Raw genomic sequence first — 16,896 nt, 5'->3', positions numbered from 1 at the left:
TTCTGTTGCTCTCTTCTGTGTGAACATGCTCTCTGAATGCTTGTTTGGCTACCTTCATGCAGTCTTCACTGTCAAAATACCTAAGTTCCTGATAAAAGCAGAACACCTTAAAAAAAAACAAAACATCTTCACAGTATTGCCCTTACCCTCTTCTAAAAACTTTGTAGTACCAAAAGAGAGCCAAGCCTCAATTTTCTCCATTCCTTTCCCTACAGCTTTTTCCATTAAAAATTTAGAGATGACTAAGGTGTAGTTATGTATGACAGCCAACTTTACAGACAACTGAGGGGGTGTACTGGGACCATAAGGTGTCAAGAGAGAGACAAATTTGAAATGTTACTATTCTGCACATACTTCCCTCTCTGCTAGAGGTTACTTAACTTACAATGGCCAGGTAGAAAGAATGTGAAAATTAAGGGAGTTGTGTCTTCAATTGCAACCCTAGACCCCAAAACCATAATTTATCTACACTCTCAGCTACTTGCCTCATTAAACAATGGCCATTAAGTCTGGCATCCAAAACAATATCTTGAAATTGTAATTGGTTTGCATCATTTGTGTCTGAAACACATACAGTTTCCCTGACTCAACAACCAACAGCTTTCAAGGGCATGATATGAACAGCTTTCCAAATGACCTGGCTCCTTCTCACAGCTGCAGGACACCTTGTGGTGAATATGTGCAAACAAACCTCTGAGAGATACCTCATCTGTACCAAAACAAACCGTGCTCATTAAAACTATTCTGAGCATGTAACACAGGAAAATATTATCTAGAACAGAATTTAAACAGTGACAGATACACAAACAGAGATGATTCAGCTATTCATCTTTTGCATCAGTAATTGCTTACCAGACTAGATGCAGTAACTTCACTATAGAGGAGTCCAAAAGGTACAATGAGGAAGTGCTCCTGCTCAGAATTTACTCTGGCCTACAGATAGAACAAGAGTAAAAGTTAAGAATATTTTAAAGCACACAGGAAGACCCAAACCCATAAAAAGTACTTTCACTTCCTGAGTATGGAACATATGTATGCCTATAGCATATGCAATATGACTGTCATGTATTCTACAACAGACAATCAACATATAGCACAGTTAAACTATGCTGAACAAACCCAGAGGGCAGACACATGCCAGAGTCCTTCACATTGGTGCAAAGTTGTACAACTTTAGATCCTATGCAAATCACTAGACTAGTGATCAACAAGACTACTGTGGACAGAAGAATGATACTGCAAGAATTGTGTGTGTGAGAAGCTACTTTTTTTTTCTCTTTAGGAGAATGAGTGTATACTCCAACAGTATCTCTACCCTAATAAATCCAAAGGTATGAAACAGAATTGTGTAAGAACACACAGGAAAATGGACCACTGATGCCTGTTTGGTGTTGACAAGGGTTTCATCACTGATGCTGGTGCCATATGAGACATCTGTGAGTAGTACAGCACACTTACAGGTTTTATACCAAGTATCCTATGTTTTTGCTTTTTGTCGAATTCACACAATCAGGAGTTTACAATACAAATGTAATTCTGACTTTAAAACATTCAACATTTTTTTAAAGTCTGTACAATGAAAATATGGAACAGGTAGATAGTTCAGGTGTCTCTCAATAAAGAACTGTAAGCTCCATATATTTCACCGGGCATCAGACAACTCCCAATTTTGCTACTCGTGTACTCCGGTTTTTTGTGAGTTGTTGTTGATCAGTCATCTAAAGGCTTCTATTACAAATCTAGCTTCTTTTACAACCAGCTAGTGATATGCTATGTAGAATATCACTGCAGTTAGTTCAAGTTTACTTGTACATACGAGTGATCAAAACAATTCTCAATTACAGAAGTGTAATGATTTAAAATTATCTTTTATTTATGTAAGAACAGGTATTAAAAGCTACCAAAAGCCACTAAGAACATTCAAGTATAAGATAAAAGCAGCAAGACTCACAAACCACCTTACTTGAGGATCCAAAAACCAGCTCGTGCTCTCAAAGAAAACCAAGACTTGGCAAATGATATGGTACTTTCTGTAAGCATATAATCTCAAATTCTGCCTAAACACCCAAGTTTACATTATTGTACTTGACATGAAAGGTCTTGATGCTCTGTAATTCAGCTTCTGCATGAAGACTTCACCAGTCTGAACAATTCCACAAACAGCAGCTGTCATGATTGATAAGGATCCAGAAAAGCAAAAATACTCCACTCAGTTCTCTGATGTGTCCAGATTGGCATACACTCTCATTCTCACAATTCTCTTCTCCATGAACACATAGGCTTATGCCCCTCACAGAAGGCTGTTCTATCTTTTCCCTTAAGAAGTGCACTGGCAGCTTTCAAGTTGAATATAATTAACCAGTAATTAGAGCACCCACACACAAAAAACCTGAAAACCTGGAGTTAAACTCCAGATCTACATGAAGTGGCAGGCATTTACCAAATTCCAAACTAGTGCCTTATGACCACACTACTACTTAGTGGATAGGTATTAGTTGCCTTTCAGAACACTATTTACTAGAGGACTTTGGAAGAGATGGGTGAACTAAAACTTGTGACTGCCCAGTGACCAGCCATTAACTCTCCAGTACTGCTTTGCCCTTCAAAACCATCAAAAATACTTTCAGAACCTTCTACTCCAAGTGCTTTGACTGTTGATACCTCAACTAGTGTCACCATTATCTAAGATCTTCCTGTGCTTTCCCCCATCAATAGAAAGCAAAGTTGAGGCATTCTACCACACCCACGTTGCCCTTCCCTCAACCACTTTCCTATGCGTGCAGCTTCTCATTACATTCACACTCTTCATTACATTTACCTTTCTGCCTACACACACAAACATTTCCAGGTCTGAGCTTCACACTAGAGAGCCATCTCCAAGCCTGCTCACCTAGTAATATGTTTACTGCATTAATGTTTCTGTTGCAAAATCAATTTTTCAGTCGCGTATGAAAAAGCAGGGGGCAGCACAGAGTTGTTTACAAGAACCATTACGCTGCACGTTCCCTTACTAAAGAACCAAGTGATCTAACACACATTGCCATGATCCTATGCCCACCCATATCATTTATCATCTTCATCAGATCACAAATAACATACCTTGAAATCTCAAAAAGCAGTAAAGATAAAATTACCGTATTTCATTCAGGCTGCAACAGGAAGAACCACAAATACATAAAGGACAACCTCTACTATGTAGAAATAAAAACAATTCAGCTCTGTCAGGAAAACAATTGACTGGGTTGCACGCCACAGCTGTGACTTTACTCATGAGACTCGTGTTGATCATTCTTCTGGCACATAAAACCTCCTTGGTTTGACCTCCTTGTCATTATTTTGATGGATGCCAGTGATTACTCAGTCACAAGGAAAATTGTTGGCACACTGCATTAAGCTAAGTAGTTTGCTCATGTTCAGAAACAGTATGGGTTCTTTTTCAAAAAGGAGGGTACCTTGAATGATAAAATAATCTGAATGACTAACAAAAACTTATTTCAGTACTTAGCAAGAAAGCTAAGACACGACCTTGCAGAATAATACATATGGTTATTTAAGCATTTATGATACTAAAAGACTGAATCTTTCAGGAAATCTTGATTTCATGATAAGAACTTTTATGTACACTCTCTTAAGACTCTATTTAGGCTATGGTAGCTGACATCCAAGCTGCTCCAGTCCTCAGTCTCGAGACACAATGACCATAATCTCTTATTATGCTGCATTCAATGCCACTTTGCTCCTCTTGCAAACAAACTGAAAATGACAGATGGGGGAGGGAGGCAATTCTCTTGTATGTTAAGACAATTGGTTCAGTTATCTGTTAATTCAATACTCACTGTTATATGGTTGTAAATAAGCTGAGACCAGCCAAAGAGATCTGCTAATCTGTAGAAAGCTGCCAATTTACATCGTAACAACTTCTCCCCTTTTTCATAAGCAATGGAATCTGACCCCCTCAAATCATTCACTGGTGTCACCATGCCAAGACCTGAAAAGAAGGTGTAAAATAATCACAAGAAGTGCTGCATTCAACATCAGTTGAAACCTAACAACATGCTATGCTATTATAGTGTTGGGTTTACTAGTTTATTCTAACATATTAACCTAAAATAATGGTAGCAAACTTCATTTACTGTAAAGTCATAACTTGTATTACTCAAATATATCAACAGTCTTGGATAAACTCATTATCTTCAGTAGACTCATTTCCTTCCCTAATGCTAGAGCTAAGAAGGTGACTGTACATTCTTTAGCAAAATACTCCTTTTCTCTATCAAACTAATGACTTCTAACTAACAAACTTCACTGATAACAGAAAAATATTAGCCCAAATATTCCAGTTTTTGAGAAATACAATTAGGTATTCCTGAGAAGGGAAATTATACATCTAAAAAGATGCAAACAAGTTCATTTGAATAGAAAATATGAAGTACAAGCTAGAGAGAGGAGGATCATGATAAATAATTTACAAATACTCTATTTTCAGTTCCAGTGCAATTAGAAACGTGGTTAAAAGTAACAGCAATAAAGCAGAATCAGTCCATGTGACAGTCTAAACTACAGATCTATTTTGGAGCACAGAGAAGTATGCATACAGGCACTTGCAAATTTTTCTTGTTGTTTTCCCCCCCTTTTTTTTTTTTTTGCCCACTGATGTTTCTTGTCTATAGCTTCACTTCACAGAAGAAAGCTGCAAACTGTATTTCAGTTGCAAATATACACTAATTAGTGCTACATTTTCCTGTAGGCAAACCATGTGGTAAACATTAGCAATATTTAAATCTTTAATTTTTTTACTAGTGCTGATTATCAGGCTTACTTTTCAAGTAAGACTTCATACTAGAAATATCTTTTGAATCAAATAATATGCACAAATCATGTTGCATACCACTGTGGCATTTAGAAAATAATTCATTTTAAGATTGCAATGTTCCCGTGAGCAGAACAGGATAGTATTTGAACTTTGCAGTGCTTTTCATTTCATTCATATCATTTTCATTTTAAGCCTTAAAAAAAAAACAAAAACCCACAAAAAACAAAAAAAACCCCCAACAAAGTATTCATCAATTACAAATTAAGGTGCACTCACTCATGTTTAATGCAGCCATTCCTCCTTGTGGTGCTGCAGGGTAGACATTTGGTACATTTGTCGTCATGAAATCTGCAATCTGCTGTAAAGCCAATAAACCTGTTGGGTTCTTCCCCTTCTTAAATTGTTCCTGGATCATAGATTCCAGTTCTTCACAAAAAGCCTAGCAACAAGACATTGCACATTATAAAGCATGTTCAAATGAACTTCAACATTTCATTCACAGATCCTTTTTAGCACTTAGATGGAAACATCCTATACATCATCTGAAAAACAGCTCAGGACAAAATTACTGGGTCCATACTGTTATTTGAAAATGTTGTCTGGAGCTCCAATGAGTCATTTTCCAAATGGTTATTCCAGTTTCTTTCTTTAATTTACACCACACTGACTGAGCTTACAGATAGTTGACTTCAAAGCAAAATAATGAATTATTAGTAGCTTGGCTCACAAGGAACTATGAGCTAAGAAGGCACCCAGGAACTCAGGAAGGAATGCCATTGAGTTCTAAAATATATTTAACAAGGGCTTGTTTACTTTTTTCCTGGTTTTTTTGTGTTATTTTCTTTTGTTTGTTTGGTTTGGGCTGTTTTGGTGTATTTGTTTTGTTCTTTTAACTAGAAAAAGGAAAATAAGGCTTTTTACTATTGCTGGTATCTGCTGGTTTTGAACTGAAACAGAAGTATTCCATTCATTTAATGAATCTAAATAAAATGGGTTGATTTACCACAGAAAAGCTGTTCATCTTTAATATTAAATTCCAATCATTCATCGTTTATTTCTGTGCACCCCTTCAGAAAGAGAGACATCAAGCTATTTTCTATATCAGAATCATGAATGAAAAATAGAGCACAAGCCACACCTACCTTGTATAAGCTATTCTTAGAATTAATTTTAATGTCTTAATGAATACTAAATATATGAAATGAGAGAAAAAATGTCTGACCAGGACTAGACAGTATAAAGTTAATGATTACATAGATAATTCTGAAAGCTCCGTGACCAGACAATAAAAATTCAAACAGGTAATACAAGGAAAACTTAGGCTACAATTAGGATTGTTTGGAAGAAAGATCAATCAGAAAAAAAAAAAAATCAAATGGATCTAAAATACCATGAAATTCTCCAATTTTACAGCAGTATTACAACCAGAGATAATAAATCTATCACTTTAAAGATGGAGCATATTCTTTTCTTACTGGGCTTTGAAGAATCATGGAAACTCTCTTCTTCTGCTCCATCATGTTAAAATCCTGGCGAAGGTCAGGTGCCATGTTCCTCTCTCTCAAATAATCTGGATTATTTTCATCAACTCGATCAAAATACCTCTCTTTATGAGGGGCTGTTGTTGGAGGTGGTGAAGTCACCACCCCCACACCAGAATCACCATTCATAGCACAGTTTTTAGGAACCTGTGAAGAGGGGGTAGAGAAAAGGAATAAATAAAACAAGCAAGGAAATAATTAGGAACTTTGAACATGCTTATACATTGTTTCAGAGTAGCAGTTCAAATCTATCTAAAATTAGCATGGCTTCCCAAACACAGAAACTATGTGCAACTGGACAGCAATATTTTAGAGGACACAAAAACATTTTAAATACAGGATTGTAGAACTAGAGTAACATAAATGCAAAGTCAGTATATGTTACATATGTGCACACAAAACCAATACGGGTGCACCAACTCCAACTGCTTGTACTTCCTTAAACTGTCTACACAGCTTGATTTTCGGAGGCATGGAAATCCTTCAAAACTTCTCACAGAGAAGTTCAAGACACTTGAGGTCTAAACTCATTTGTCTTGCTTCAATTAATTTACTTTAAAAGTTAAAGTAGACAAAATGAAAAGAATTTTACATAAACTGGAGTTTAAATTACTACAGAAAACAGGCCATTACACATGGTTATTAATATGAAGAATCAACCCACCAAAAGATGCTCAGATTACAAGCAGATCTCTGGAGACAAACTCAGAAATACTGACTCTGTAACCTGTGGTGTGCTTTTCAAATATATATTTGTTTCAGGTTCATTCAAGAACATGGACATCACTGCATTAGCATGTGGGTTTTGGAATCTGGAAAGCACACATGCTAACACAACCCCCACCCACTGGCCTGGGTTCATTTCAGTTTTACATGTTCAAATCATCAACTGCACATATATACTGGAAAGGCTGAAAACTCAGCGGGTATTGCTCATACACACATCCTTCTTTCACTCATAAGAATCCCTTTGTGTAGTATTATTTCCATTTCCTATGCATAGTATTACAACCTTTATCCCATAATTCTTTAAAAAACTTTTGTAGCTTTCCATTGACAAGCAACCAGTTCAATAAAGCCAACTCTGCAGCACCTCGAGACAAACCTGTGATTCCTGATCATCCAACATATCAAATTAAAATTTAACTTTGTCAGAAAAGATTTATTTTCTTTGCATATTGTAAGTGACTAAACAAAATGTCACTAAAACAAACTGTACTTCACTGAATGTAAAAAGAACATTGAACTCTGGTTCAGCAAACTGCAATTATTTACATTATACACAAAGTATGCAAGGTTGAAATCCCTTGCTAACATGACATCTAGCAACTTTACTGAGAAAATGAGCCAAGAAAAACCAGTATGCCTTTTCCTGGAGGTAGAGGAAAAGATAAAGAGAATAATTTATCAGAATCTAGCTTCATGTCACTGTAAGGCAAAACAGATTCATTTCAGTAATACTGATTTAGATTTGGGGCTCACACAGCAAGGAAAACTCCAACTTAGACAGTTTCATTACACATCTTTGAGTTTGCAAGGATCACTAAATCTGCTGATACTATCAAGTAATCGCAATTCTTTTTGCTATGTAGTAAAAGTTCATTTGTATGTTCATTTAAGTAATGATTATTTTTATACACATTATAACTAGTAATTTAAATATAAAATGTCTATTTGTTTACTATTTTTAGATTTTTCTTAGTGACTAAACTGTGGATTTTAAGGTGATTAGGAATTTACTTGCATGTTTATTAGTGAAAACCACCTCAGATGTGGATGCACACAGAAAAGGCAACTTTACATAAATTATTTTGAAATGTTAAAATCATTGCAATGAAGATTATATACTTCAAGATTTCAGAATTAGCAGATCACATTCTGTTTAATTCTTACATTAGAAAACAAGAATCAAAACTCAACTCCTTTCTAATTTCAGAATGCACAAATCACTGAGCTCAGGCAGTTGAACTGTTCAAGTATCTTCCTTGAGTCTGCAGGAGAGGATACTGCTGCCAAAATCTATGCTAACAAGTAAGACACTAGAATTTAGATGCTCAGTGATTTCCACCCACTAAGTAGCTAAATAAACACACAGACACCTCTGCACTGTTTAAAATATTTAATTTTAAACCAATCAGTTTAGGCTTTAAAAGTCATGGTTAGGTTTGTTTGATTTTTTTTAAAGTGACCACAGACACATCTTTATTATTAAAACTTCTTCTAATGAGTAGCTTTCCTACACCCAGGAAGAAATACAGGGCATAGTGAGATGAAACATTGCTTTTATCCACATGGAAAATCTCTTAATATAGACCTAGGAAGTTTTTAACAAGTGAAGTTATAGCAAAGAAGCCACCTCTCCTTTTGCAGCTTCAGATCCCAAACACATACTCCTACGTTCTCTTCCTTGTTACAACCTCCAGACTGCACAATCTGCCATTTCACACCCCAAAAATGCTTTCAAAGGCCCACTATCAATTCCTGATGCTACCACAACCAGGTTTTCGTTGAAAAATGACAGTATGCAGATTCAAACATATGACTTACTGTCCTGCAGTAATAGCTCACTTAGCTCAATCTAAGTCTGGACTTCACCACCCCCTGCTTATCACACGGAATCAGAGATTTCAGAAACAGCAGAAATACAACTCCATTAATAAAGACAAACCAAAGCACTCAAGGAGTTGAAAACGTGCAGTGCATTCTGTTGAGCGTAGCATCAAATGTGTATTTCCCTCACAGCAAAGCATGGGAAAACTATAAAAAAAAAAAAAGTTCACACTTAACACCACTGCCCCCAGCAGAGAACAGCAGCATACTCCTGCCTGCTGGAGCATTCCACAAGTGCACTACTGCATCTTGTGTGTATGTGTTTCTGCAATCTTATTTAAAGAAGAGTGTACACACATTTGCAAAAATAATTTTGCATTTAATTTACACTAATTCTGCCTCACTTTCAGACTACTGAAGTTATTTCCAAGTTAATTACATAATTACTTCTCTGTTTCTTACTCAAGCTGGAAAGCAGCTGGTCCCTGAGCAGCCTGCACAGGCAGCATGCAATGGGATCACAGTGGCTTGCTAAAGTTGTGTAACTCCTTCACCCAAATGTAAGATGGCATTCAAGAAGGTCCTGGGCAGCTAATAATGTTTCACCACTATGTAGCCACAATAATTTAATGGGAAAGTCAATGTTTAACATTAAGTGATCACTTAATATCTAAGGTTATTTATCAGTTTCATAGCTCAGTTCTGTAGATGGCATCCTCTCCCCCCCAAGGTCTAATAAGTAACTGTTTTAATATAATGGTAATAATTTACTTTAATGGCTGTCAGCTACTGATGTTAAAGCTATTGATTTTTGAATTAGAAACAGTTTGACAACATTCTGCACAATTCATTGAAATTTATTTATTAGTTCCTCAGAAGACCCTTTGGGAGTAAGGCACAATGAACTCTCCAGTAAGAGCTTCAGTAATATGGAGACCAATAAATAAGAAAGAGAATCTGAACAGTTAAGATAAACACAGACTGGGGAATGGCAAATGGTTCTATAAAATGGGAAGTCATGCCAAAAATCACAACGGACTGACCAGACAGTAGAAAAAAGAAAAAATAAGACTGTCTTCACACTCACAACTCTCATCTTTACAGACAATTCCTTTCCAATGTAGTGTCCTACAGCCTCCAAGTAAGATAAGCTGTAATGTCAAAGGACTTTTGCCATGATAAGTGTTTTTATGTGGGAGCCTGTTCTAACACAACTGTCAGAAAAAGCCACACCCTTAACTGAAAAAGCCCTGGCTGAAAAACCTGAGAGCACAGAAAGCCCTTCTCTCAAGCAGCTGTTTTTAAATATGAAGGAACAGTCAAAGTGAACAGGATATATTATGGGGGAGAGGAGGGAATAATAAAATCCTAACCATATCTTATAGTAACTGAAGCAATTAGATCCATTCTGCTAGTACACATGTACCTATTAATGTGCCAACACTTGTATAGTTATTATTTAGGAAGAAATTCTCTGTGGGTGATGAGACACAGACACACACTGCCCAGAGGGGTTGTGGATGCCTCATGCTTGGATGTGCTCAAGGCCAGGTTGGACAGGGTTTTGAGGAACCTGGTCCAGTGGAAGGTGTTCCAGGCCGTGGCAGGCAAGTCGGAAGGAGATGATCTTTAAGGTCCCTTCGAACCAAAACCACTCTGGGATTCTGTGACTAACACTAGAAATTCTTAAAACACATAAAATGAGAGCCATAAAGCAGCATATTCTATTTTATCACAGGGTATGGGTATGTGTATGCAAGTAGTGTAAAAAAGTTGTCTGTGAAAAATTTTGTTTTTCAGTAAAGCAGCTTTGTAACATTTATAGCACATTTACAGATACAGAGTATTCTTTACAAAATAGATTCTGAAATTAGTATTAATATTTTGGGGTTACATTTCTCTTTCAAAATCCCTTTCCTCTCCATCCTCTTCTAACTCCAGATTAGTCACAGGATTCACCTAAGAGGAGCTGGTGTCACAGAGTTTGTTTTAAACAACAGAATATTTTAGAGCAGGGATGACAAACTGTTCACATTAACATCCAGAAAGAAAAAAAACCACCTCATCTTACATTCCTCGGTATTCAGAGAGTCAGATGATGCATGTATAGTTAAATAAATTTAAGCAGACAAGACAGTGGATAGGAATAGGAACCTACAGCAACAGCACATAAAACCTCAAACCCTTAAATCTAAAAAATAATACAATTTTAAAACACCAAATTTGGATCTGGGCTGGAATCTCCCTGTAGTTAACACATCTAAAACTTTTAATATTAAACTCGTTTCAAACCTAGAAGTTGAGACAGATTTAAGTACTTAGGCCTCTGGTGGTTTATAGGTTCTGTGTTTCTCACCTAAAACATCATCATTAATATAATGGGAACCCTGAGACTATTTAAAATGTCTCACATGTACACTAGCAGGGACCAGCTAGCTACATTTCTTAGAGGAAACAAATTTTTGTAATCACTTGAAGGTAGGTTTTGTTTCCTTATTTTTTGCTCCTCCACACCCAGAGGAGATTTGTTTTTACTAAAACTGCAGTCAATGGGATCTGACCTAATCTAAAGACTCTGTCACCAAAGGACTCTGCACACCTCTTCACAACATTGCAGCTTTAAGTCTGCAAAGGCCAATTCAGAATAAAACTATACTCAGATAAACAGGAGAGATTGTGACAAAAAGACAAGAGAACCTGGAAGACATTGCTACCTTTAAGACAGCAAAAGGAAAAAATCCAAAACACCCCCCCCCCAAAAAAAAAAAAACCAAAAAAACCCTAACCAAACAAGAAAACTCTAATCACCAAAAAAAAAAAAAAAAAAAAACCACCAAAACCACCCACCCCCACAACTCTAGAGTTACATGTGTGTGTGTATATATATATATTTTTATTATTTTTTTAATTTAGGAAAGTTATCTGATCAAAGCCTTACAAAATCAAGGCACTCCAGAGAAAAACAAAATAAAACAAAAAAAACCACCTACACAAAAATCCCCCACACCAAAACTCAAACTTTTTCACAGCTTGCAGTTTCTCTGAAGAAAACAATACACAAGCAAAATACCTCTAAGGAACCCCATGTCAAATTTCCTGAGTACTTCAGGAGAACATTTCCCAACTGTCAATACCATCTCAGTCATAAGCAAGAAAGATCGAGGTTACCCATTTCCAGAGCACAGAGTTTCTGAAACCTACTTTGACAATATAGTAATTTGCTTTGTATCCCATTTCTTCTTATAGTTCTTTCAACAAGTTTTTTCCTCTCACACCAAAACTATGGCACTAAGTCTAACAGAAATGAAAATGCAGTTGACAAGATGTTAGTGGGGATGGGGCAAGGGGGTAGATAACAAAATAAACTTGTGCAATCAGCAGTCTTTGATGTGTAGAAGCTACCTAAATGTTTCACCTATGTGAGAAGTCAGGCATCATGCTGGCAGAGGCAGGGAAGGGAGCTCTATTTTGGATGCAAAAAAAATAAAACAAAGAAAGGAGAAAGTAGTTTTATGGCCCAGGAAAGGGAATCAGAGGGACTGTGGAAAAGCTACAGACCTGATATTACTGCACAAGCAAGTCTTGGGTCAAGAGAAGGAAGAGGAAGGGAGAGGGCCAAAGGGCACCAGGGTGGTGCAGCACTGCAGACAGCAAGAAACCCAAGAGGTAACTAAAGCCATTGTTAACAGTTCATGAGAATACTAAGTTAATGGGCTGATGGCAAGAAAGCAGAAAATACATCTGTGAAAATAAATTTTCATTATCACTTGGTATTTGGAAAAAAACCCAAAAAGCAAACAACACCTTTTTATAAATTTGCACTATTGGCACTTCACTCAATATTGTTATTTTCTGTACTTTTCCTCGGTTTCCATTACTTTAGAATAACATTTCCCATATCTTGCTCCTTAAAAAATTAATACAACTTTGTAACGCAGAAATCACTTCTGATTTGCATTTCAACTTCCATCATTTTCACAGAGAACAATTTGGCACCAGTGACAGTGGATTTGCTCTTGCCATTTCAAATGTTTCCCACTGAACTTCAAGAAGAAAAGGCTGCCCCTATCTTAGGAAGTCTAAGAACAAAAAGTAAATCATGGCTGTACTAGTTACTGAACAGCATACTTAACATCCAAACAATGGTACTCTTTTTTAGCAAATGTTCCTAGCTCTCGCTTCTTCAAAATTTCCTCTGCTCTTTGTTTTTAAACAGGAAGAGACTGTTTCATGAACAAGAACAGTTATTTATCTTGTTCTGAATGTAAGAACCATCATATTGCTTACTTAATGTAGATGCTTTGAGTTAAAATTCTGGAGTCTAAAAACAGAAAAATACAAGAAGTTTATCTGACTAGCACAATTGCATTTTATATGTGTAATATCATGCCTTAGTATCTGTGACACTAGTTCAAGACACACCTTTCTTATGGGGACAGGCTGAGAGAAAGCTGAAGAGGGATTAATTATAAAGGCATGTAGCAACAGGACAAGAGGGAACAATTTCTAACTGAAATTGGGAAATAACTTTGTATTAGATTTTAGGCAGAAATTTTTTCCTGTGAAGGTGGCAAGACACTGGCACAGGCTGCACAGAGAAACTGTGGAGGCCCCCTCCCTGGAAGTACTCAAGGTCAGGCTGTTGGAGTAACCTGGTTTAGTGAGAGGTGTCCCTGGTCATCACAGGGAGGTTGAAACTAGGTGATCCTTAAGGTCTCTTCCAATCCAACCCATTCTATGATTAACTCAACATCAAAATTACCTTACTTTCACTATTTTGACTAAGTAACTTTAATCTACTTGTTCAGACTGCTTCCCATACAGCATTTCTGCAAGGGTTCAGTGCATAAATTCATAAGAGATTAAGGACAGTAATAGCAGAAATCACTGTTCACATAGCAGAAAGATGCTCTCTTTCTGAGTATTTACATATACGAAACCTTAAGCTTTTCTTCTGAAACCCTAAGAGTTTCATGCATGTATCAGAAATTTTTGTATGCAAAAACTAGGAATTTCACCAAAAACTAGGAATGCAGTTTCTTCTGCATTTCCCCAGTCACAATGTCTAAGTATGAACTCTGCAAACTCTCACACATTTTTTCACTTCCTCTTACCAGAAGAGCACCAATGGTGATAGGTTGTAATGGCAGTAGACACACTTTTCAAAACTTAGGTGGCTATTAGCTCATAAAATAAATCCATAAAGTTCAACAAAAAACATGGGCTTCAGTGCTATGGTTCAAAGCAGTATAATAATTTTCAGCTAAATTCATTTCATGAAATTGTTTCAACACTGAGACTGAAAATCAATTTGCTGCACATGAAACTTAGAGCTCCCAAAATGAGTCTTTGTACTTACACTGCCAAATAAAAATCTGCCAAATATCACAGAAGGTGATTTGTCTCCATTTTTATTGCAGAAACCTGAATTCCAATTCAAAGAAGCTTCTCAAGTAAAAACCACAGAGAATTAAGTAATTAATACTGTAGTAGCACAAAACTCTATTCAACATAGTTAATGCAAAAGAGTAAAACTGCATACAAAAATTAAGCCAGAATTACTCAGTGCTAACAAGGCAAGCTTAGAACTGAATTCAGGAGCTATCATGGATCACTATGTAGGAACTGCAACATTTTGCTGTGGCCTAGGTGGTCCCCTGTAAGTGTCACACAAAAGGGTTGCAAAAGTAGCAAAATTATTTTCCCTAAATTTTGAATCATTAAAAAAAACCACACCACAACCACCCACTATCAGAATATTTCTCATGTACACACTGAAAAGGGAGGGAGGGAGGGAGGGAGGGAGGGAGGGAGGGAGGGAGGGAGGGAGGGAGGGAGGGAGGGAGGGAGGGAGGGAGGGAGGGAGGGAGGGAGGGAGGGAGGGAGGGAGGGAGGGAGGGAGGCACGCAGGCAGGCAGGCAGGAAGGCAGGAAGGCAGGAAGGCAGGCAGGCAGGCAGGCAGGCAGGCAGGAAGGCAGGCAGGCAGGAAGGCAGGCAGGCAGGCAGGCAGGCAGGCAGGCAGGCAGGCAGGCAGGAAGGCAGGAAGGCAGGAAGGCAGGAAGGCAGGAAGGCAGGAAGGCAGGAAGGCAGGAAGGCAGGAAGGCAGGAAGGCAGGAAGGCAGGAAGGCAGGAAGGCAGGAAGGCAGGAAGGCAGGAAGGCAGGAAGGCAGGAAGGCAGGCAGGCAGGCAGGCAGGAAGGCAGGAAGGCAGGAAGGCAGGAAGGCAGGAAGGCAGGAAGGCAGGAAGGCAGGAAGGCAGGAAGACATGAATTCAAGGAAGGGCTGCAAAAATAGACTGATTAGTAAGGATTAGAAGACTGATTTGTAAGGATTAGTAACCAGAGAGGTTAACTGGTCAAATGGGTGACAGGATCTTACAGTCTTGATAAAAAGAGCATGGGGAGCTTTAATACTTGGGAGCAAATATCAGACACATATGCCCTTGAACAGAGTTGGAAGTTTCCTAACCATTTACACACAATACAAGATCAACAGCTTTGCTTCTAAAACCTTTATAAAAATTGATTTTAATCTAACTTTCAGAGTACCTTCTCCACTATCGTTCTTGACTGAAATCAGTCCCATCTGAAAGCTATGAATCTGCCCTTCCTTCTTAGACTTGGGGAAAAATTAATTCCCACATGCAGAAGATGCTCATGTTATTTGCAGCTTCCAAAGCACTTCCAGTATTCTAGCACTTCTGTGGTGGTTTGTTTTTTTTTCAATATAGCACCTTCTTCCGCTGGTAGTTTGGTGACAGCTGGAGACTGAACGTCAGACAGAAGGCACAAGTACTCAAAGACAATACCAAATATTCTCCTTAGTGAGAATTTCCTTCCTCTGTGTTCAGGTCAAACTGATCAGACTTGACAGGACAATTCTTCCCTCAGGTCAGGAAGGGTGTGTATGTCTTACCATTTTTTATGATCTGCAACATGGACTGCAATTCTTCTGCCTCACTCATTCAGACACATCTTACCTGACAAATTTCAGTGACAAAAACTACACATTTTCCTAAACACCTTAGCTTGCTTCCCTGGCTTCTTCCATGCATTCAGCAATTCAGTCCACTGAAACCAAGTTGCTTACGTTTTGGATTTTTTTTTAAGTGACCTTTAGCAGTCTATAGAATAAAACAGGTTGCATTACAGAGGAGGCCAGTTTCTAAATGCCTTATTGACAAAACTATAAAATTTGTTGAACAGAAATCAGTAATGATAAATTTTTTCTAGCCTGCTTTATTGCAAAGTTAAATTTCATCACTGATGTGATACAGACTCAGCTACACACACTACTCAGTACTACACTAGAATAAGTCACTAATTTTCATTTTCATCCTTTAATTGCACAGAAGATACTTGAGGCAAAGGCAATGTAAAATTCAAAGGCTGAGGCACTGCCCACCATTGGCAGTCATGGATGGTACCAGCATCAGAAAACAAATGTACATTTATTTTTGCCATCAGTGTCATGAGTACATACAAAGCAGTATTTGGGTTAAACCTCTGTATAATTTTTAGGTTTCTATGAAACCACATGCACTTTTCAAGCCTCACATGAAACACAGCAATAAGTCAGTGCCCTCAGATTTTTTTAAGAACAGGTCATATCAGAGCATCAGTTTTCCAAGGGCAGGGCCCCAGCTTTATCCAATGAATATTTGTAAAGCATGAGACAAACAAATCAGCACGGGTGACCCAAAAATGAAAACTGCCCTCAAAGCAAAGTTATAAAAGCTGCTAGACTTTGAATTCCAACACCAGATTTGTAGAAAACACAAGTGCATACCTCAGCTTCTCAAACAAAGAGCCAAAACTGGCCAAAGTGAAATAATTTCTAACTTGCCAATGTTGGAAAATTGGTAAAAAAAATTTCCGTAATTTTCACACATGCATTTGTAACAAGATTTTCTCAAGAAACAACACACTTAGGAGTCATTAAGTCCTCACATTGCTGAGCAATATACCCTACAGAACCTGTTGGGAGGAAAGCC

At 37.6% G+C, this 16,896-nt stretch overlaps 1 protein-coding gene across 24 annotated transcripts in view; it reads right to left on the bottom strand.

Moving 5' to 3' along the window:
• The window catches only part of ADD1 (adducin 1), a 59,958-nt gene that overhangs the window by 25,001 nt on the left and 18,061 nt on the right, over positions 1 to 16,896 (bottom strand). For all 24 annotated transcript variants that reach the window (XM_071753344.1, XM_071753334.1, XM_071753342.1 and 21 more), the window contains 4 exons: positions 6,289 to 6,501; positions 5,090 to 5,252; positions 3,837 to 3,988; positions 853 to 933 (listed from right to left, as the gene is read on the bottom strand). In XM_071753344.1, coding sequence (XP_071609445.1) covers positions 853 to 933; positions 3,837 to 3,988; positions 5,090 to 5,252; positions 6,289 to 6,483 — 591 coding nt within the window. In that variant the 5' untranslated portion in view covers positions 6,484 to 6,501. Of the gene's footprint in view, positions 1 to 852; positions 934 to 3,836; positions 3,989 to 5,089; positions 5,253 to 6,288; positions 6,502 to 16,896 lie in introns of those variants that run through there.

The sequence above is a fragment of the Heliangelus exortis genome, chromosome 10 (assembly GCF_036169615.1).
Source record: "Heliangelus exortis chromosome 10, bHelExo1.hap1, whole genome shotgun sequence".
Lineage (NCBI taxonomy): Eukaryota > Metazoa > Chordata > Aves > Apodiformes > Trochilidae > Heliangelus > Heliangelus exortis.
This window is presented reverse-complemented; position numbering and strand designations above follow the sequence as displayed.